The following is a 22,890-nucleotide window of genomic DNA, read 5'->3' as shown; positions in this document are numbered from 1 at the left end:
ACACACCGACCCGTCAGAGCCCCGTTAGCCGTAGCATCAAAGACTACGTTACCAGTCCACACTAACTAGGAAGTGAGGGTTGACTTGTCGTTGGACTACCGGAATCGCGTAAGCTTTCAACCGGAGTCATAACGACCTTGTGGACCTAATCATTCTTTAAAAAGATCTCTCCAGTGGTAGTTACGGTTTCGACTTAACACCTTATCAGGTTATAATGATAGAATTGCTTATTCCAAATTTTAAAAAAATCTGTAAAGCAGATATGTAACTTTGCAAAATAGACAAAAAGAAAAATCTATCCAAAGGGTACAAAAATCTCCTTAACAAAAACTTACAGTTTAAAAAGTTAAGTATAAGGGTTGATTGAACGCCAAAAGGTACACAAATCAGCAAGTACCCAACATTTCATTTATACTTCATTGATATTATTTAAGTAATTTTACTGCATTTATTTTCATTCATATTTTTTAAAATTTATTAGATGTCACAGACCCTTATGCTGGCCAGTTTATTCTATATATTTTTTTTGTTATAATTTTGATAAAATGTATAATATATCTTCGTTATTAAATAGGTACTTTATTTTAACTCTATTCCAAATTATTCTTCTGATTTATCTTTAATATGCTCATTATTTTGACTAGTCACATATACATGCATGTTAAAGTAGAAAAAGACTAAGAGTCGGCTACTGTTTAAATTTGAATCAATATTTTTGGATTCAAAACAATATTTCAGTCTTTAATTCGTCTTACCGAAATATTCGTGAGCACAAATAACACACAGTTAATAACAAGTAGATTATTCAACAATAATTATTCATTTCTCAATTGTAATTTAATTTAGTCCCCCTAATTTTACTTATAGTAAAATACTGGAATAATTAGCTGTCCTAAAAATAAGCATATCTTATTTGTTTTATATTACACATATACAACATTGTGGGAAGAAAACTTAGATTGAGAATGTAATTGAAGAAAACTATATTATTTATGATAAAGCCAGATTAATTTATTATCTATTATTATAAACGTTTGACTACTACATAAAATGACAATTACTTTAATCGAAGAATGAACTTAAACCGACGATTTTTATTTAAAAATACAAACAAATAAATAAAATAAACAAAATCATTAATAAATGTTGGTGTGAGCATTTTTAAAAAAAATGTATTTGAATTTTTTAGCCTCATATTTTTTTTTATTTTTTATAACGTTTTTCTTTCTGACCTGTAATTAATAGTTTGATTATTATAGATAAATAGATATTATAGTCAATCTACAGTGCTACTTGAACAAATATTTTGTAGATGAAAATGGCCAGCATAAGGGTCTGTGACATCTAATAAAGTTTAAAAAATATGAATGAAAATTAATGCAGTAAAATTACTTAAATAATATCAATGAAGTATAAATGAAATTTTGGGTACTTGCTGATTTGTGTACCTTTTGGCGTTCAATCAACCCTTATACTTAACTTTTTAAACTGTAAGTTTTTGTTAAGGTTTTAGTTTCGAATAGTGTTTATACGATTATTTTCTACCTCAACAGCAAAAAAAACCGGACACTCAGATTTGGTCTCATAATTTTGTTAAATACGTTATCTTTTTAATTTATGGTAAGAATTGGTTTATTTATAAGTTATTTACCCAAAATCTGCCACAAATGAATAATAATAATAATAATAATAATAATATCTTTATTAAGCCAAATTAGAAAGAGATGAAAACAAAACAATCACTGACAATATAAAGATAATACTCTTGGTTTAATAAACCATCAGAGGGAGCTGGCATTAATAAACAAAAATAAATAATAAAAATAAAATAAAAATAAAACAACATTCTGCATATAAGTTATAAGATGGTACTTCTGACTCGGATACATTACAAAAATACTCCAAATTAACAAACAAAAATAAAAATAAATACTACATTTTATAAACAAAACCAATGAAATACAAATGAAAGGGAACGTATAGGGATTGTTACATTAAAGATTAATAATTAAATTCCTGTACTAGGAAATACCTGTACTGCCAGGCCGTTTTGCAGTAATTAATCAATGCTTTAAAATCGGCACCATTTAAGTAGTTTATTAATTCTTCCCGTGTAAGTACAGCCTTTTTTAACCACTTCACGCGAAACTCTTTTAGTATTGGACAGATTGCAATGAAGTGGTAAATGTCCTCCTGCTGTGAAAGATTGCAAAGCGAACAGAGGGATGATGCGCTTGTTCCATAACGTTTGTAGTTCAAACAAATCAATTCCCCTCTAGCTTTTATTATCCAGGTAAGATCATTTAAGGAGAGCCACTCATTTATGAAGTTTAAATCGTATTTTAAATCTTTATAAATTACTGAGGTTTTAGACGAGGTAGCTGCATTTACGCAATCTTCCAGAAATTTAAAACTTATTTGTTCTCTTAATTTATTAAAGCTATTATTAAGGGCTTCTGGATTTACAGCACCCACATCAAATCGAATTCCGTGCGAATGAAACAATTCATTTTGAATCTTGAACCAATATAAATTTTTTTTTATAGCAAACTGGGCAAGAATTTTCGGAAATCTAAAGTCGGGCATTTTCAGTACTTTTAAAATATATTTATGATGTAAATTAAGCGTGAAAGTAAATAATGGGCAAAGCTTTGTCTCAAGATATAATAAATAATTTGGAGTATTTACTGGCAATTTAAATACTTTCTTAATAAAGAATACTAATAGTTTTTCCACATCATTAAATTTTTGGCCTCCCCACACTTGAGCTCCGTAGCAGATACTTGCTCTAGATATAGAATTAAATATTTTTAATTTACTTTCGAAGCCAATATCTTTGTTTAAAATAAAACTTTTCCAAACGGAATTTAGACAAGACTTTGAACTTTTTAATTTATTTTTAAAATGATTAGTCAGACAAAGGGTTGGCGTGATATTGATTCCAAGATATTTATAATTGTTTACAATTTCAATTTGTTCAGCTCCATACCACCACTTGTTATTTGAAGAGATTTTACCGCCGTTTCTAAAAACAATGATTTTTGATTTTGCAAGATTAACAACCAAATTCCAAGTACTACAATAACTGTGCAATGAATTTATCATTTTTTGTAGTGAAATGGGCGACGACGCAAGCAAGACAATGTCATCGGCGTACGCTAAAAGTTTAACATTAGATGCACCAATATTCACTCCGCCATCTAAATACTCCTCCAGATCATTAATAAATACAGAAAAAAGGAGAGGACTCAAAAGTGCACCCTGTTTAACTCCCATCGCGATTTTAAATGAGTCTGACAAACCTTTCCTACACCACACCCTGCCATAAGTATCATTGTGAAGACCAAAAATAAGTTTAATTATTTTATAAGAGAGCCCATTATTGTATAATTTATAAATTAGTCCATGTCGATCAATTCGATCGAATGCCGCACTGAAGTCGACAAAAAAGGCGTACACTTTTTGCCTTTTGACGCTTAATTTGATTTTTACCAGAGAAATTAACGTAAACACATTGTCTATTGTTGAGTAATTACGGCGGAAACCCGCCTGAAATTCTTTTAAAATATCATTTTCAGTGAACCACTGGTTTAATCTTTGCAAAACTAACCCGGAAAATATTTTCCCGACGGTGTTCTCAAAAGAGATCCCCCTGTAATTTTCTACACAATTAGTGTTGCCCTTCTTATGTAAAGGAAATATTATTGCTTCATTAAAACGCTTTGGAATATTACCATTTTCTAAAATGTTGTTATAAAAATTAAGTAATACATTTAAAAAGTTTTCTGGGGCATATTTATAGAATTCGTACGGGATTCGATCTGTACCTGGTGCTTTATCACATTTAACTGTGTTCAAAACTTGTTTTAATTCTGGAAAAGTAAATGGAGCGTCCAAAAACTCATTAGTCATAAAAGGTGGGCAGAAATGAATGCGATTTGCAAGCAAGGGTGGATTATACATATCACTGAAGTGCATTAACCATTGGTTCAACGAGATATCCGGTCCAGTGACGTAAGATTTAGTTTTAAAAGATCGAACTATTTCCCAAAATTCTTTGGTATCTTTTATTTCAGAAAATTTTCCAATTATATTTCTATAGTATTCTATACGTTTCCTTTTAAAAACATCTTTAAATTCTTTATTATAAATACAATAATTATTTCTATCATTAATATTATTTGTCTTTCTGTACAATCTAAGTGAACTAAAAGAAATTTTACGAGCTTGAAAACATTCTTTATCAAACCAGGGCTGTTCTTTCATTCTATTGTATTTTATGTTATTATTGTTTGTGTACAAAAGGTTATTATGTGAAGAGATAAATATTAGTTGATAAATAGACTCTAAGTTCGTGGTATTATATTCATAAATAAATTTTTCGGTACTTATTTCAAGTTTAAATTGGTAATCTGATTTGTTTTGAATTTTCCAATTTAGTTTCGGAATTAGATTTAACGACTGGTCGTACTTGAATTGCCTTTTTAATTTGCAAGTAACTATGATGGGCATGTGGTCAGAGTAAATTTGAGAATCAATTTTAAAATCCAAGACAACAGGCAAACATTCTCTAGACACACAGCACAAATCAATTGTAGACGAACCAGTAGGGCCTAAAAATGAAAATTCACCAAATATATCTCCTCGTGATCTACCATTCAATACAATAAAGTCGTAGTTATCAAATAACTCAATTAGACTTAGCCCGTTTTTATTTACTACATTGTCTTTACTATTTCTGACTACGTTCATAAATTCAACATTCTCTATTTGCTTACTAGATAATTTATTTTGTAAATCTCCTATTCTTCCATTGAAATCGCCCAATAAGATGAAATTTTCATCTTGATATTCAGTTATTAAATTACTTAACAAAATAAAATCAGCTTCCCATCTGTTACAATTTAAGTACACTGGCAGAACATATACAGACATATTATCACAGCTACATAAATTAATTGTAAAAAAGCCATTAATATTTACATATCTCACTGAATTAAAATTATAAATAGATTTTTTAATGCCGAACAAAAAACCCCCACTGGCTCTACCATAATTTGACACGCGAACTGCGGGTATAAACTTGAGCTCATAATCATCAAACAGAGAAACAAAAAACGAAAACTCCTCCTCAACTAAAAAAGTTTCAAATAAGAGAAAAATTTCATACCTTTTTATGTAATTAAAAAAACCAGAATTAAATTTTTTACTTTTCATACCACAAACATTGTAAGCCAAAATCGTTACCAGAGATCCGTCCAGACTGTTTTTAAATTCTATTTCTTCTCCTCCTTGTTCTTTTCCCCTTGACTCAGTGGACGCTGAGGTCGGCCTCGTAAAAAAGGAAGAATCGAGCTGGAGTCTGAGTTTTTCTTCAAATTCTTCAATTTCCTTTTCTTGCTGCTTTGTGTGGATGCAGTTGAGATGCCCGAGGCATCAGTATCCGGTTCGTCATATTCTGACTCTCCGCCCAGCTCAGCAGTTTCCTTTTGCCCCGTAAAGCCCAACTGAAGGGAAATTAAATCATTTTCACTTTTTACAGACTTCACATACGTAGTATCAGATACTCGAACCTTGATGCACCCATTTTGAAACCAAACATACTTTATCATAATTTGTTTTTGAAGCTCTTTAACTTTCTTAAATAATTTGTAATGATAAGGAGACATATTTTCGTTTATAAAGATAGGTTTACCAGGTGAAGTAGCACTGAATAATTCGGTGGTTAGTTTAGCTCTATTTATTTTCTTACTTTTCAGGAATTCGTTTTTATCTTTAGTATTCACAAATTTCAAAATAATTGAAGGGCAGACAGTTTCCTCTCTATAATTGGCCGTCAATTTTTTAAAGAATTGTCGATAACAGGAACAAATACGCTCCTCCCTTACTTCAAAGCCAATAGCTAGGCCTATTTTTTGTACAATATTATACACATTTTCCTGCTCAGTGTAAGGGACATTATTTATCCTAACAGAGCTATTATATTGTGTAGACTGAATTAACTCATTTATTTGTAGCTTAACTTCTCCAAGTTCTTTCTGCAGTTTCATGTTAGCTTTTTTAAGCTGACGATTGTCGTCGTTACATTTTTTTATTCTCTCATCAATCGCAGAAATGGCTGTGACAATATCGTTTTTACAAGCGTTTACAGATGAGACAACTTCCGCTCGATCAGCTTTTAAATCTCGCAGTTCAGTGAAAATATAATCCAGTCGGGCCAGTATTACGCTACTAGAGTCGGTGCCCCCACTACTCCCCGGCACACTGTCACTCTGCACATCCCCACCAACTGAACTTTGATTTTTACCGTACATAATTTCTTCTAAACTTGATTATTTTTAACAGTAATTATTTTAAGTTTTTCTTAAATTATCAAATGAAGCCAAACAACCTATTTATGAAATTATTATCACTAAAAAGCAGGCAGAAAACTGAAAAAACTGATACTAAATTTAACTAAGTAATTCGAATTTAACTTAGAGAAAAACAGAAACTAAAACAGAACAGTCAATTACGTCCGCACTCTACAAATGCTCAATACCAACTCGCCACAAATGAATAATTTTTATTAATTATTAACAAAAAATTATAAAATAAGGAAAAAATAAGAAATTAACACATTTTTTTTAAACTTTATTCTTCATTTTTATCAGGTTTTCTGACAAGGGATGTTCTTCTAATAGCGGGCATTTCTCGCTCTTCTACGGCGAAGGGCCCTAATCCTGTCAGGCATAGAAGAAATTAAATTTTGGACGTACTCCACCACCGGCAGAGCATCCCATTCTTCAATTTGGAGCTGATTTAAGTCACTAGGAGGAGGATGACGATGTCTAACACGCCTTCCTAAATTAACCCACAAATGTTCTATGGGATTTATATCGGGAGTTCGTGCAAGACAGTCCACAACTGTGATTCCCACTTGCTGCAAGTATTCGGTAACAATTCTGCGGTATGTGGGCGAGCATTATCCTGGATCAAAATGAATTGTTCACCAATAAATGGAGCAAACGGGATCACAGCCTCTAGGAGCACTTCCTTAATGTACCTCCGAGCAGTCAGAGTCAAAAACATGTCTATTAATGACAGAAAAGACGTGGTTAATAAATTAAAGATATTTAAAGGTGCGAAAACCTACTTACAGTTTAGAAGAGTTCCGACGGGTAAAGCAGCCTCAAGACAAATAAGCCACATCTGAGTCTTATCACATGCCCTACTAATCCTGTCGGGATTAGTTCAATGGACTTAGATCTTTCCTTCTCTGTAATAACCAGATTACCCATAAAAACAAATCATTACTGATAATCAGCTTTTAATATAAAAAATATTTAAAAAATATTAAGTGTCCGGTTTTTTTTTCTGCTGAGTTTATAAGTTGATTCCATAAAGTGTTCAGCCCTTGTGTACCTTTAGCCACATTACTTTTAATATGTTTAGAAATGACAATCTAGAAGTAAATGTCACGCCCAGGCAGTTGTACTCATTTATCGCTTCTACAACTTCATTATGGCAGAACCACCTCTCGCGTTTAGCAGGCCTTCCTCCATTCCTAAAAACAACAATCTTGGATTTGTTCATGTTGATTTTCAAGTTCCATAGCTGTGTGTAATTACAAACAGAATTAATCATTCTTTGTAGCGCCTGGGACTCGGAGGCAAGAAGCACTATATCGTCAGCATACGCCAACACCTTTACTCTTTTGGAGCCAACAAGCATACCTTCCCCTTCCAGATATTCCTCAAAATCATTGATGAATAATGAGAAAAGGGGGGGGGGACTTAGCACAAAACCCTGCTTAACTCCCATTTCCTTATTGAACTCTTCCCTTCGTACCCCAAACCTTATCAGCCCACCGAATCTGAGAGAAGTGCCTCAATACACAGGATAATCTTTGTGGACAGACCCTATAATTAGAGCAGCTTAAGTATCCCGAAAAATACGATCACCACCGGGTATATTGGTAGAAATAAACCGCCAGGGCAAAGTACACTAAAATATTGGTACGCTACCGGACAGCAAGGTAGGGCACTCCCCTACCAGTGCTCTCTGTGTGTGTATCTCCTCTCTCAGTATAGCAAATGATTGTCTCTATTATTATTATTATCTCTCATAGCAAATTATTGTACATACTGTATTATGTATATATCTTTGAAATTGCCTTCAATACGAGTATATAGAGCTTATAGAAAAATTAGAGTGATTTTTGGTGCACATATGCGGATCCCTCCCTTCCTCACCTGGTCTGGCCGAGGAGGAAAAAATTAAAAATTCATTTTTTTGAGACTGAGGAGAATCCAGGTAAGAGCGATATCTTAGTTACCTTGAGCCGCTGGCAAATTTTCCCAGTCATAATCCAAACTATTAAGTTTAAAAAATAAAGCATATCGGTCAACAGAGTCAAGGCAGCAGCGAAATGTACAAAGGAGGAGTAGTCTTTCTGCCTCTTAGTCTTCAGCTTTACTAGATTAACCATGTGAAAATATAGTCAATAGTGGAGCAATTTTCCCGGAATCCTACTTGAAACTCATTTAGAATACCGTTATTAGCCCACTCTGTTAGCATTTCTAATAGAATTAGTCCAGCATATATGTACAATGCCAATAACATTATTAAAAGAAATTCCTCTGTAATTTGAAACCTCATTACAGTTTCTTTTTTTTTTAAAGAGGGAAGAAACTGATTTTCCAAAGCTAGATGGAACTTTACCAAAATCAAATATTTCGTTAAATACATCTAGTAATTATTTTAGAAAAATGTTAACATGTTTATAATTTTAAAATGTTCATGTGGAACCCAATCAAGGCCAGGCGTTTTTCGACATCGAGCCATAGATAGTACCACTTCCAACTCTTACAGTAAATGGAGCATCCGATTTTGTATTTTGTGTAAAAGGCGCAGCATACTGAATTCTACTCATATTCAAGTAGGGGTTATGTAGATCTTGAAAATAATTGGTCCATTGGCTTTAACTCACACAATTTTTTAAAGTAATAATTATACTTCAGATAGATCAGTTTATCGCTTAACTGATTAGACTTCCGATACTTTTCTTAGATTCTGAAACCATAACTTCCGAGAGTTAAAACATTCTCTGTCAAACCATTTTTCACTATAATCGTATTTCGGCTTTGGCTTAGGGTTAAAATTGGTAGCTAATATTACATTTATTTGAAAGTTTATTTTAGATTCAGTATAGTCCGTAATTAATATCATAGAATTTAACATTTTATCTAATTTATATTGGTATTCATCTTTTAAGTTTTTCCCATGACGCCATATTAGTTTAGGTATAGGAATGGGAACAATTTTGGATTCGTTTATGCTAATGTCACAAGTTATCTCTAAAGGCAGGTGATCATCAGAAAATATTAAAGTTTTGATTTGAAAGTTAGAAATATAATGGATAACATCTGCACTAAAACAGCAATAATCAATGACTGGCGAACCGTGATTGCTAATGTAAGCAACCCAGCAATCCAAATCACCTTTCACGCGTCAATTCAGAATAATTAGGCTAAAATCTTCTAATAATTCCATTAAGGTTTTTCCATTTTTATTAACGACGTTATCTTTAGATCTCATATAAAAATTTTCCACTAATGACCTTGAATTGAAACAATGTCTTGAAATTCGTTGCTGGTACCTGCTGTTAAACCAAACAAAATTTTAAATTACTGTTACCATAAAGTATTAATAATGATTCTTAAAATCTAATTCCCATGCAATAAGGTTTAAATACTCTAGAATAACATAAAAACAATCGTTACATATGTTTACACAAATCACATCTCTATTCGACAACTTAACAAAGCTAGCATACTGAGAGATCGCCCTGTTAACTTTTAATCACCACTAGAAGCTCTCCCCATTACAGCTTTTCTAAACGCTGATAGCCACTTCAACCCAGAAACATGTTGATGAATTTATTTACATCGTTCTCTTCAATATGTGTTTCGAAAATCATAGAAATATCAAATTTGATAACTTACGAAATAATGTTCCTACTAAATAAAGCCCTTTTCAATCCAGCTATATTGTAACTTAAAATATCCAGTCGACCAATCCACTGCCGTAGTTGCTAAGAGTCAGAACTGAAGTTTTCCGATCTATACACTGCACACTTCTGGGGGTACGAGTATAATCAGACAGTTCAGAGTTACTATAAGGAATAATATTCGGGTCTGGTTCCAGTTTATTCCGTTTAATAGTATCTAGCTTGCTATCATTAATCAGCAATAATTGTTCTTTAATAGGAGGTGAGGCCGACATCATTGTTTCCTATTTAAAAAAAGATCATAGCTATCTTTTATCACATTTATTTTATTTTATAACAGAAAATTTTACCTCTCTTCGGGCCTGGATAAGCTTCGGTCGTAAGCTCTTGCGAGTCCCGATTATATTTTGTGGAAAATCATGCGAAATCGGAAAACATTTTGCATAATCAATAATTTATAACGGAAAATAGCCAGTCCTATTCCTAGGATCGTCCTATTCCTACTACCTAAAAACCTAACAAAGTCAGTATCCGTTCTGCCAAAGTAGTAAAAGTAGTAAGTAAAGTAATTGCCTATTTTTTCAGGCGGGCTTTACGTCCAACTTCCTAATTGGGTTTCGTGGATGAAGGCGACTAGCAAACATACTGTAACGAAGTTGACCTGAGGAGAGAAGAAAGGCCTAGATTGTTCTGGGAGTTGAACGACCAAAGTCTGTAACGGTCCACCACTGTGTAAAAGCAAGCTAAGGGAGCGGTTCCAGTTGGGGTGGGGTCAGTATGTGTTTTCCCAGCCAGTGCGTCGCAGGTGGGAGTGAGACAAGTCGGAGTGGGGGAGTCACAGTTGGAGTTGCAGTCAGACAGAGTTGTAGACAGTCTCGGTTGGAGAGAGTCAGGGTTGAGTCGGAGCTCTGCAGAGTTAGCCAATTGGGCTGTTAGCCGGTTAGTTAGTCAGTTTGAGAGAGTCAGTGTTGCGGAGTGCTTCAGAGTTAGCCAGTTGGGCTGGTAGTCAGTTAGTGAGTAGAGCTTTGTTAGTGCAGCTGAGACTAGTGCAATTAAGTGCAGTTACAACTAGTGCAGTCACTAGTTGTAAGTAGTCACTAGTTGTAAGTAAAGTTTTTTTAGTAAAAGGACAAGAAAACTTTACAATACTTTACTGTAAATTTCTTTTATTACAGACAAAACTTTCCAATTCACAATAGTCCACCATTTCATCGACAGCTCCAAATGTAACTGTTTGATCCTCGGAAGGAGGCGCGGCCCCCCTTTGCGGGAATTTTTCTATGTGCCTTGTGGTCGGTTGCGGAACTGAGTGTATGGAAGGAGATGGGGACTGTGGCATACTTGACGGAGTGCATGTCAGTTGTCCTTGACTTTAAAAGGAAGTCACATGTGTAAGATTGTGTGCCGAATAATACTCAGTGTCAGTACGCCATTTTTTCGCCACGTCTTTTACTTTTAATAAAAGTGTGAGTCTGCCTGGACTTATAAAATCATTCCAAGTGTCATTTGGATGATAATCCCCCTCTTGTATTACTGTTGTTTCCCCCTATATGTCTTTGTAATTACCACCTTAAAATAGTCGCTTTGCCAGGAAGCGTATATTATAACATTGTAAGTGTAAAACAATGTTCATACTCGTTCATATTTCAATATTGGAGAACCTACCTTTATAGCAGAGTTGGGCAAAAATTTAATCAATTAAAAAACAATTGAATTAAACCGAAATTTAATTTTAATCATGATTAAAATTAAAAAACTTAATCGGCCAAAATTAGTTGATTAAAATTAAATTCACTTTTAATTTAATCGGAATTTAATCAATTAAAATTTTTAATCATAACTAAAAATTAAGATTAAAATTAAATAATCATAATTTTAATTGATTGAATTAAATTCCAAATTTAGTTTTAATCACTTTGGATGATTAAATTTTTTAATTTAATCAAAATTTGAGAGATTAAATTTTTAAAACCAAACATTGCCAATGGTTAAACCAGAATCGGACCGATGCATCTTTATTCCGCCTAGCTGGTGCCTCTTCTCTATCAATATTATCACCTTTTCCCAAACTTGGCACCTTCATTCTACCAGTCTGGTGTCTCACCTGTACCATGTTGGTGACTCTCAAGACTTATATAGGACCACCTTACTCTTACATTTAACCATGTTTATCACTCACTAGACTTAGATAGGACCACCTTACACTCACATTTAACCTAGTTTGCGACTCACTAGACTTATATAGGACCACCTTACACTCACATTTAACCTAGTTTGCGAATCACTAGACTTAGATAGGACCACCTTGCTCTCACATTTAACCATGTTTACCACTTACTAGACATATAGGACCACCTTACACTCACATTTAACCATGTTTACCACTTACTAGATTTATATAGGACCACCTTACACTCACATTTTACCTTGCTGGCGACTCACTAGACCTTTATATAACCACCTTACACTCACATTTAACCTAGTTTGCGACTCATTAGACTTATAAACAGGGTGACCAGAGTTATATGCTCCACCCTGAAACGGAGGGAAATTTCAAAAAATTAGAAAACACGTATTTAATCAAATCTAGTTTTTTCAGTAATTGACCCATATTTTAAACCCCAATATCCCCAGATGCACCATCCAAGTTTTCTTTCTAATGGAACAAACAAGATCTAGGCAGACTAGAGTTATTCGATGTTCCAGATCTTCGACTGAAGCTAAGGGATTAAGGTTACTGTACACTTTATTTTTTAGATATCCCCTCTGAAAATAGTCTATTTGGGTTAAGTCCGCTGTTCGAGGTCAAAATCAAGCTCTTCTTAATCCGGATGATAACTAGGGATGAAAAGTGGATTACATACGAAAACATCTTAAGGAAAAGGGCATATTGTGAATCTGGAAAACATAGCCCTTCCACCTCTAAACCAACGTTGACTCTGAATAAGAGAATGTTATGTTTATGGTGGGACTTTCGAGGACCTACACATTATAAGCTTTTAAAACCGAACGAAAAGCTCAATTCGGAGAAGTATTATCAGCAATCGGATAGCAGTCCAAGAAAAAAGGCCGGCGATGTTCAATAGGAAGTACATCATACTGCATCATGATAAGGACAGGCCACATGCTGCTGCTTTGGGGACTCGTCAAAAAATTGAAGAACTAGGGTGGGAAATTCTGTCGCATCCACTGTATTCCCCGGATTTAGCACCATCCGACTATCATTTGTTTTGTTCTTACAAAATTTTTTGAAGGGCAAAAAATTTAAAAATGAATGATACCAAACAAGCACTGTACCAATTTTTCGCATCACATTTTTTTAAAAACGGGATACACAAATTGCCCCTAGCTCGCAAGATGTCATTAATAATAATGACAATTATATTATTTAATAAAGTTTATTGACGTAAGAAAAATGTGTATTTTGTTTTAATCCAAAAACAGACAGAACTTTCAGGTAGACAATATATAAGTCTAGTGAGTGGTAAAGATGGTTGAATGTGAGCATAAGGTGGTCTATCAAAGTCTAGTAAGTAGTAAACATGGTTAAATGTGAGTGTAAGGTGGTCCTATATAAGTCTATTGAGTCGCCAACATGGTTAAATGTGAGTGTAAGGTGGTCCTATCTAAGTCTATTGAGTCGCCAACATGGTTAAATGTGAGTGTAAGGTGGTCCTATCTAAGTCTATTGAGTCGCCAACATGGTTAAATGTGAGAGTAAGGTGGTCCTATATTAGTCTAGTAACTGGTAAATATGGTTAAATGTGAGTGTAAGGTGGTCCTATATAAGTCTAGTAAGTGTTAAACATGATTAAATGTGAGTGTAAGGTGGTCCTATATAAGTCTAGTAAGTGGTAAACATGGTTAAATGTGAGCATAAGGTGGTCCTATCTAAGTCTATTGAGTCGCCAACATGGTTAAATGTGAGAGTAAGGTGGTCCAATATAAGTCTAGTAAGTAGTAAACATGGTTAAATGTGAGTGTAAGGTGGTCCTATATACGTCTAGAGACTCATGAAGAAGTCCAAGTCTAGAAAAATTAACCGAAAAGTATTTATTGAAGACGCTCACAAAAAGGGCCCCGCCAAAACGTGGTTCGAATCATTGGTTGAAAAGCCATAAAAGTGGATGATTAAATTAGTTTGATTAACGATTGAAATTGAACTAATTCGGTGATTAAAATTAAAGTTCAATTTAATTCTCAGATTTAATCATAATTTTTTTAGTTTGATTAAATTAGTTTGATTAACGATTAAATCTAAAAATTTAATTGATTAAATAATTGTCTTATGAATAAAATTACGATTAAATTCGCTGATTAAATTCTGATTAAAATTAAAAATAAAAATTAATTAAAAAATTTAATCAATTAAATTTAGAATTTAATTGTTTTTTTAATCAGTGCCCAACTCTGCTTTATAGTAGCCAGGCAAGTAATTATAACTTTATTCACAAACCCTATATGTCAGAAATTCTGCTATAAATAACAAGGGGAGGGCAGTGTAAAAGATGAAGCAGTTAAGATTCAAATTTAAATTTATTGAGCGGAGGAGTAAGGGTGGGGGACACCACCACACTTGAAATACCTTTACAACGGAAATAGTTTATTCACCAATATAAATTTAGCAACAATGCCTAACAGAATTAACTAGTAAGTAAAACTTTATAATAAATCTTATCTTCAATACCAAGGCACAGTATTGGGGGAATAGTTACTTGAAAGGCAATTAACAGGCTAATTGGAGTTTTGAAAATTAATACCAGGCACGGTATTGGGGAAAAAGACAGGTTTACAATAGTATATGTACAAGGCTGTGCTCAGGGGTTTTTTATATGCGCATAGGAAGTACCACGCAGGGTATCGAGGCAAATACAATAGAAATAACTTTGAGCACCCCAGACAGGGGATGTCAATTTAGTTCGTTCTTTACAAAATTGTACAAAACTTACAGTAAATTTCCTGACAATACAAAACTCAATGCTAGTCGGTACTGATAGCCTATCCGACACAGACAATTTAGGGAAAACTTGCACCAGGTTTTTACTAAAAACCTTTTAGAGAAAAAACGACGCCACAAGATGGCTGAACACTTGTTCCTTCACTTGTTAACATACGCACACACTCAATGTGTCGTCACAAAAAAGGGGGGCACACCGTCTGTATCGCACCAACCCCCACTCTCTGCACACCAATACTGCCAACCAAGGGCCGATGGTGATAGAAAATTCTGACCCAGGGGGGCCGCGACCAGTGCGGGGACCAAACATCCTCCTCCACAGTCGCCAGAGTTCCACTCACTGGGATGGCAGGGGGCACAGCTTCCGGATGGGACGACTGATGATTCCTGTCGGGGTCCTCACGTCGGCCACTCTTGCCACTTCATCTCGTCCGTAGTGTAGTTTGTCAATCCGACCAATGGTCCACTGCAAGGGGGGAAGGTTGTCATCTATGATGGTCTATCTGGCCTTCTGTCGCCGGGAGAGAGGGGGAATGCCATTTCAGCATGGCTTGCTGAGCCAGTAGGTACTCTCGATGCCATCGCTTCCAGAACTGGCCGACGGTAAACTGCACCATTGCCCATTTAGATCTGAGGGCGGTGCGCGATGTCAAGGACTCACTAGAGGGTAGGGCTGTCAGCGGCCGCATTATTAGAAAATGACCTGGCGTCAGAACCTGGAGATCATCTGGCGAGGATGACACAGCCGTAAGTGGTCGAGAGTTCAAGATGGCTTCAATTTGACACAGGATGGTAAGGAAGCACTCCATAGTAGGCTCCTGTGTGCCTAACGAGACCTTCAGTAGTCTTTTGGTTGATTTAACAGCAGCTTCCCATAAGCCTCCAAAATGTGGCGCTCTAGGCGGAATGAAGTGCCACTCAATACCTCTTCTGCTAGCCTCTCTCAGAATGGCCTCCTGAGACTTGGCGTCATTTAGTAGTGTGGATACCTCCTTGAGTCTTCTTTTGGCCCCGACAAAGTTAGTGCTATTATCCGACCAAATGTGACTTGGCACACCTCTCCTGGCAACGAAGCGGTTTAGGGCATCTAAAAATGCTTGTGTGGTGAGGTCTGTGACTAGCTCCAGGTGTATGGCCTTGGTGGAGAAACAGACAAAAATGGCGAGGTAAGACTGGAGGACTTTGGCTGAACGCAGGGAAGCAATTTTCACGTTGAAGGGGCCTGCATAGTCTATGCCAGTGGTGGTGAAGGGTGATGAGGCGCTGGCTCTGTCTTCTGGTAGTTGACCCATGAGCGGATTGAAGGGTGCTGGCTTGATGCTGAAACACTTGTTGCAGGCTGCCAATTGTCGGCGGACAACATTTTTACCATTGACAATCCAACATCGACTTCGCAGAAATGCGTGAGTGGCAGTGGGACCTACATGGAGGTTGGAGATATGGGCATCCTGGATAATTAGGGCTGTCAAGGGGTGTTGCGGAGGCAACAAGGCAGGGTGTTTGCTAATTTCAGGAAGATTGGCTAGTCTTAGCCTTCCTCCAACTCGCAACACTCCATCAGTATGTAAAAACAGGCCTAAAATTTTAACTAGTCGTAATTTAGGTCGAGAGGACTGGGTATCTTGGATTTCTTCTGGGAACGAGTGTTGCTGTGCTCGGATAATCAGGGCACGCAAGGCTTCATTACGTTCTTTGACCTTTAATAGACCTGACATGTAATGGTCTGAATTTCTGGCATTATGGGCGAATCTGAGGCACCAGGCTACTACATTTATCAGTGTATACAAACTGGAAAACTTGGACTCCAATTCCTCGGGGCAGGAGGCTGCGATCGACATACTAAGAGCCTGGGAGCGAATTTCTTCTCCTATTATCGGGGCTGACAAATCTGCATTTACTTATACTAGGGGCCATGATTCAGGATTTAGTTTTAGCCAAGGAGGGCCTTCCCACCATAAATGGTGGTTTACTAATTCTTGGGGTCGTAATCCACGTGAGGCACAGTCAGCGGGGTTTTGTGAGGAGGAGATGTGGAACCATTGCGAGGCGGGCACCTTTTCTAAATTAGCAGCTACTCTATTACCCACGAACACCTTCCAATGCGGAGGTGGTGTTGCTGTGATCCAAGCCAGGGCAATGGTAGAATCAGAAAAGGCTAGGATGTTTTGAGTGGTTATGTGAGGGAAGAGTGGTCTGACCTTATTAATAGTAAGAGCAAGTAGGTGGGCAGCACAAAGCTCCAGACGGGGGAGCGTAACCGGTTTCATTGGGGGCCATTCTGGCCTTAGACATGACTAGGCTAATAACAGTGTCCTCAGACTGAGTCACGAAATATACCACAGCCGCATAGGCTCGCTCGGACGCGTCAGCGAATCCCACCAAATAAATTTTAGAAGTGGGTAGAGACAAAAATCTGGGTATGTGAATTTTGGACAGGTCAGGCAAGGAGACAGCGAACTGAGCCCATTCCTGGACAATTGATGAGGGCAGGGGATCATCCCAATCAAAGGAGGCTTGACAGACTATTCTAAATATTGCACGAGCAAAAACTGTTATGGGAATCAGCCATTCCAAGGGGTCAAAAACTTTTGCGATCTGACTGGCTAATTGTCTTTTAGTTTGAACATTAGGAACGGAACGGATTAGAAAGTGGAAGTAATCTTGAGAAGGGTTCCAACAAAGTCCGAGAATTTTCAATTGTGACTCCTCATCGTTTTCTAAACTGATTAATTGATCTCTGGATTGCAATGCTGTTTCTAGGGTCGGGCCTCCCCCTGAGATGTCGTCGACATAGGTGCGGTCGCGTAGTATTTCTGATGCCAAGGGAAGGGAGGCCTGAGAGGTGAGAGCTAATTCCTGAAGTACTCGACATGCTTGGTAGGGGGCTGACGTGGTTCCATAAGTAACAGTGCACAATCGGTACTCCTGAACCGGTTGGCTACGGTCAAAACGCCAAAGGATACGCAATAGGTCTCTATCTTCTGGTGGATGTTGTATCTGCCAAATCATCTGACGAATGTCAGCAGTGAACACCCACCTGTCAGTCCTGAATCGGGAACGACCTTCCAAATGTCGAGTTGTAACTTTGGACCAGGAAATAAAAGCTCATTGAGGGAAACGCCTGATGAGGACTTCTGGGAGGCATTGAATACAACTCTAATCTTCTCCGGGGGGTCATCTTGGCGATGAACAGCGTGATGGGGTATGTAGTAAGAAATTTGACCCAACTTAAGTGGAGGAGCTAACTCCATGTGTTTAGACTCTAAGTAATCCTTCATGAACTCGACATAGGGAGTGCGGAGCTGTTGGGATTTTGCATGACGAGACTCAGTTTGGAGTAGGCGTTTTAGGGCAATTTTTCTAGATTCGCCTAGGCAACAAGGACTAGTCTTAAGTGGCAATGCTACTGAAAAACGACCATCAGGAAGTCGGAAATGTGATTTGGCGAAGCATTCTTCGGCTTTCAATTCATCCGGAGTAAGGGGTGAAACCTCAGACACTTCCTTTAGGGAGAACATTTTTTCCATGAGGCGGGACAGGACCTGATCGGGGGGATGCTGAATTGGTTGGGAGGATTTTTCTGAGCTAAGGCGGAGTACTGTAGGTTGGATAGAGACAACCGACGCAGGATTGCATAAGGAGGACTTAACAGGCAAGGTAGAATTTTCAGAAGAAGGGGCTTCCGCAGAAATTATGGTAGGAGGAAAAGACTCAGAATCCGGGCTGGTAAGAATTTGTAGCGGACGCCGCGTTCTATTTAAACGTTGTGGTTTTGGAGGAGGGAGCGGAATGTCTAAGGTGGGGCGAGCAAAAGGCTGAGGAGTGACTTCCTCTTCGGGGGTTGACAAAATTTGAGCAGAGGACGAAGACCGGCTAGGAGTAACTGACTGTTCTGGTTCCATGCTAAGTTCAGGGGTGTTACAATGAGCAACTGGCTCAGACTCATACTCACCAGGAGGGGTGCTAGTTGGAGTCTTGTCTTCAGGATTAGACTCATTATTAGGTACTTTAGGGGGAATTAAATGACCATACTTATGTTTGAATAAGATTTTATAATAGGTCCGATATAATTTAGAGTTGGACCTGCTGTCTTTGACGGAGGGGTCAAACCGAACCCTTCTCGTGGGGAAGCTTCTCAAGGGACCAGACATGATCCAACCAAGAGTGGTCAATCTTGCGTTAGGGGAACCATTTTGGGAACGAATTATCTTACTGAGATCGATGGCATCAAAGACTGAGGCTGAGAAGACCACATCCACTGGCCTTGGTTCATTAAAGGTTGGGTCGGCTAAGGGTTTGTCTATTAGATGCGACCAATCCTTGACAGGAAAATACGATGATGGTGCATCTGGGACAGTCTTGGTAACTACGCGGAAAGGGATTTTGAGTTGGGCAAAAGGAGGGGCTTGTCTTAAATTGGTCGATACCTGACCCACGACTTGGGTGGCAATATTGCCCCTATGCCACGAACACCGCCTGACATGGGGTTATAAGTCAATTTGCTTTCCTTGGCAAAAGCTTTAGTCATTAAGTTGATCTCACTGCCTGAATCCTGCAGGGCACGAGCGCGATACCACTGGCCATCCCCTCCAAGAAGATGCACCAGGGCAGTGGGGGAGACTGACATGTCTGATGGGAAGGACTTAACAATTGATTTCCGTAAGGATTTCGTCGCATGACATAGACGACAGTATCTGCGACGGCAGAAGGCGAATTTGGACAATGAAGGAGTATCGCGCCTGCCAAGAACCTATTGTTCTGGCTGTGGGGATGGTGCTGGATGGCGGCCAAAATAAGTGATAGGAAGTACGGGGGGCAGACTATCTGAGGAGGATGATGACGTAGGGCGAGACTCAGAGTCCCTGGCTTGGCCTAAAGACAAGTGAGATTCGAAAGAGCTGGGGGGAAGAAGGGAACGCCGAGGAAACGGGGGAGGAGAATCAGGGAGGCCCGGGGGAGGCGCCCTTTTCATTAGAACTCTAGATTTTGGGGGCCGATGGGTCTGCAGGGACATTAGTGGCGGAATGTCAACCGCACGTGCTCTTTTCTGACTCAAACTCGTGGAAGGTGGAGGGGGTTGTAGAGAAGTGTGGTGTTCCCCGTGGCATTTTGCGCATCCGACCTGGCAAGGACATCGAGCCACGGAGTGGTTGGCGGAAAGACAGTTGACGCACAAATTATTATTCACCACTAAGCTTCACCTGTCAGTAACTGACATGTTCAAGTAGTCAGCATCCTTAGACATACGGTGCGAATTCCCGCACACGTAGCATTGGAGAGACGTAGAGGTTGAGGAAACTGGGGCACGAGAGGTGGAAGGAGTCGGCGGATGAACTGGAGGAGGTGTGCGGATGATAAAGGCCTCCTTGGTGGGCGGGGAACGAAACGTACTGATTTGGGTGTGTACCCTTTTAACTGTTTGGGAGAAGAGAGCGCCTCCACTTGGATCTGCTGAACGGGAGAAGCAGGACGAGGTTGAGGTAAGAGGAAGGGGAAGGAGAACTGTGTCTAGGAATGGGCTGTACAACAGGGTTAGACAAGGATTGACCAAAGGTTAATTTTGGCGAGAACCTGTCTTCCTGGTCCTTTAGAAAATCCAGGACCTGAGAGCTGGTAGGAAGTGAATCAAAGGATCCTAAATATTTCTTCCTAAATTCCTCTTGAAGGGCAGGGGAGAGGACGGAGAGAGTGACATGACAAAGTAGGAAGTCCAGGGGATGCGGAATCTCGCATTGATCTAACATGATCTGTCGGCGTGACATCCATGCTATACAGTTGTCAATGCTAGGGACCTCACCAGGGAACTGCAGGAATGTCTCCATGATGGCACTGGCGATGCGCAGCCTACCCTCATATCAGGAATCGAGTATTTCCCACGCGTAGGCATAGCCTTCCTCGGAGGACTAAGCGTTCTGTATGATGGATAAGGGGGGCCCCTCAAGGAGGATCTGAGGGCGTCAAGCCGCTTGGCGGCAGACAGGGACAACTTGTGGACCTCAGACGTGAAGGTCGATTTGAAACTTTTGTATTGCAGGACATCTCCATAAAAAGGGGTTATATTGGGAATGACCAATTCTCGAAGTTGCCGTCGGGCCAATTCGATAATAGACTCGTCCGTCACTGTGACAGGAGAACCTTGACACATCGAGTCAGAGTGGCCGGGGGGAGCTGTGGCCAATAAGGGCACTATAGTGGCTAGCTGCGCCGATTCAGCTAGCTCATGGCTTTCAGACAGGGATAAAGCGAGGGGACCACTGACTTCTGGGGGCAGGGCGCGCAGCCACTCCCATGCTTCCCTGTCCACTGACTGGGACAGAAAGGAGAACATGGAAGAGTACTGACGACTGAGCTCCAAGGCATGGCGGGAACTGGGGGACAGGTCACGGACCCTTCGCGACCAACTATCTAATCTAGCTATCAAATGTCTGCATCTGACTGCATGTATGTCAGAACTGTGATCTGACTGTGACTGAACTCGAGGGGTTTCCTCCAATTCGGGAGGACTGGGAGAGACTGGCGACTGAGGAGGGGTAGCCTGAATTTGTTCTTCCATGGTCATTAATAGATCCAGACAACCGAACCTTGACAAAACACTATAAGAAAAAAAAATGTTACTAAATAATAGGTAATGAACACAAAATATAAGTACAACAAGGACTTAATACTGATAATTCACTTAAAGTTATACAAAAGTTGAACCTTAAATCAAAGTTAAAACCAACCAAAGAAAGAATAGAAAAAACTAATGGCAAAAATTGATTAAAAGGGTTACTGACAAGGGACAACCTATAGATTCGCAAGAGAATCTAAAACACAATTAAAATGCAACAATGCATAGATGAGACACATAAAGGTATATAAATGTATATAAAATATATCTATCTAAGGTATATAAGGGTATGCCAGCTTAATATAGTTTAAATATAAAATCGACTTAACATGACTTATAATTGACAATAATTAGACACGACAAATAAACAACTTAATGATATAAATATAAACAAGGAGAATAAACTGAAATGTGCCACGCACAAACTCAATGTCTGACAGGTTAACAATAATATAACTTTCCTTTTTTTTTTTTTTTTTTTTTTTAATTAAAAATCAACTATATTTAAAGGTATCTCAAGTGGTTTCCGGGTTTCGGCACCATGTCAGAAATTCTGCTATAAATAACAAGGGGGCAGTGTAAAAGATGAAGCAGTTAAGATTCAAATTTAAATTTATTGAGCGGAGGAGTAAGGGTGGGGGACACCACCACACTTGAAATACCTTTACAACGGAAATAGTTTATTCACCAATATAAATTTAGCAACAATGCCTAACAGAATTAACTAGTAAGTAAAACTTTATAATAAATCTTATCTTCAATACCAAGGCACAGTATTGGGGGAATAGTTACTTGAAAGGCAATTAACAGGCTAATTGGAGTTTTGAAAATTAATACCAGGCACGGTATTGGGGAAAAAGACAGGTTTACAATAGTATATGTACAAGGCTGTGCACAGGGGTTTTTTATATGCGCATAGGAAGTACCACGCAGGGTATCGAGGCAAATACAATAGAAATAACTTTGAGCACCCCAGACAGGGGATGTCAATTTAGTTCGTTCTTTACAAAATTGTACAAAACTTACAGTAAATTTCCTGACAATACAAAACTCAATGCTAGTCGGTACTGATAGCCTATCCGACACAGACAATTTAGGGAAAACTTGCACCAGGTTTTTACTAAAATAAAAACCTTTTAGAGAAAAAACGACGCCACAAGATGGCTGAACACTTGTTCCTTTACTTGTTAACATACGCACACACTCAATGTGTCGTTACAAAAAAGGGGGGCACACCGTCTGTATCGCACCAACCCCCACTCTCTGCACACCAATACTGCCAACCAAGGGCCGATGGTGATAGAAAATTCTGACCCAGGGGGGCCGCGACCA

The 22,890-nt window shown here is 38.2% G+C and overlaps 4 protein-coding genes across 4 annotated transcripts in view; 1 reads left to right on the top strand and 3 right to left on the bottom strand.

Moving 5' to 3' along the window:
• LOC141455265 (adenylate kinase 9-like) overlaps positions 1-22,890 on the bottom strand; it is a 569,192-nt gene that overhangs the window by 303,355 nt on the left and 242,947 nt on the right. The gene's annotated exons all lie outside the window — the stretch shown is intronic.
• The window catches only part of LOC141455271 (uncharacterized), a 237,783-nt gene that overhangs the window by 11,397 nt on the left and 203,496 nt on the right, over positions 1-22,890 (top strand). The gene's annotated exons all lie outside the window — the stretch shown is intronic.
• On the bottom strand, positions 15,434-16,786 carry LOC141455262 (uncharacterized). The gene has a single exon (XM_074130174.1). The coding sequence runs from the start codon at positions 16,784-16,786 to the stop codon at positions 15,434-15,436; it is 1,353 nt and encodes a 450-aa protein (XP_073986275.1).
• LOC141455261 (uncharacterized) lies at positions 17,151-17,957 on the bottom strand. Its single transcript, XM_074130173.1, has one exon. The coding sequence runs from the start codon at positions 17,955-17,957 to the stop codon at positions 17,151-17,153; it is 807 nt and encodes a 268-aa protein (XP_073986274.1).

This window comes from Rhodnius prolixus, unplaced genomic scaffold, assembly GCF_049639745.1.
Source record: "Rhodnius prolixus isolate KJV_2025 unplaced genomic scaffold, Rpr scaffold_39, whole genome shotgun sequence".
NCBI lineage: Eukaryota > Metazoa > Arthropoda > Insecta > Hemiptera > Reduviidae > Rhodnius > Rhodnius prolixus.
The sequence above is the reverse complement of the archived record's forward strand: the minus strand, read 5'-3'. Positions and strand labels throughout refer to the sequence as shown.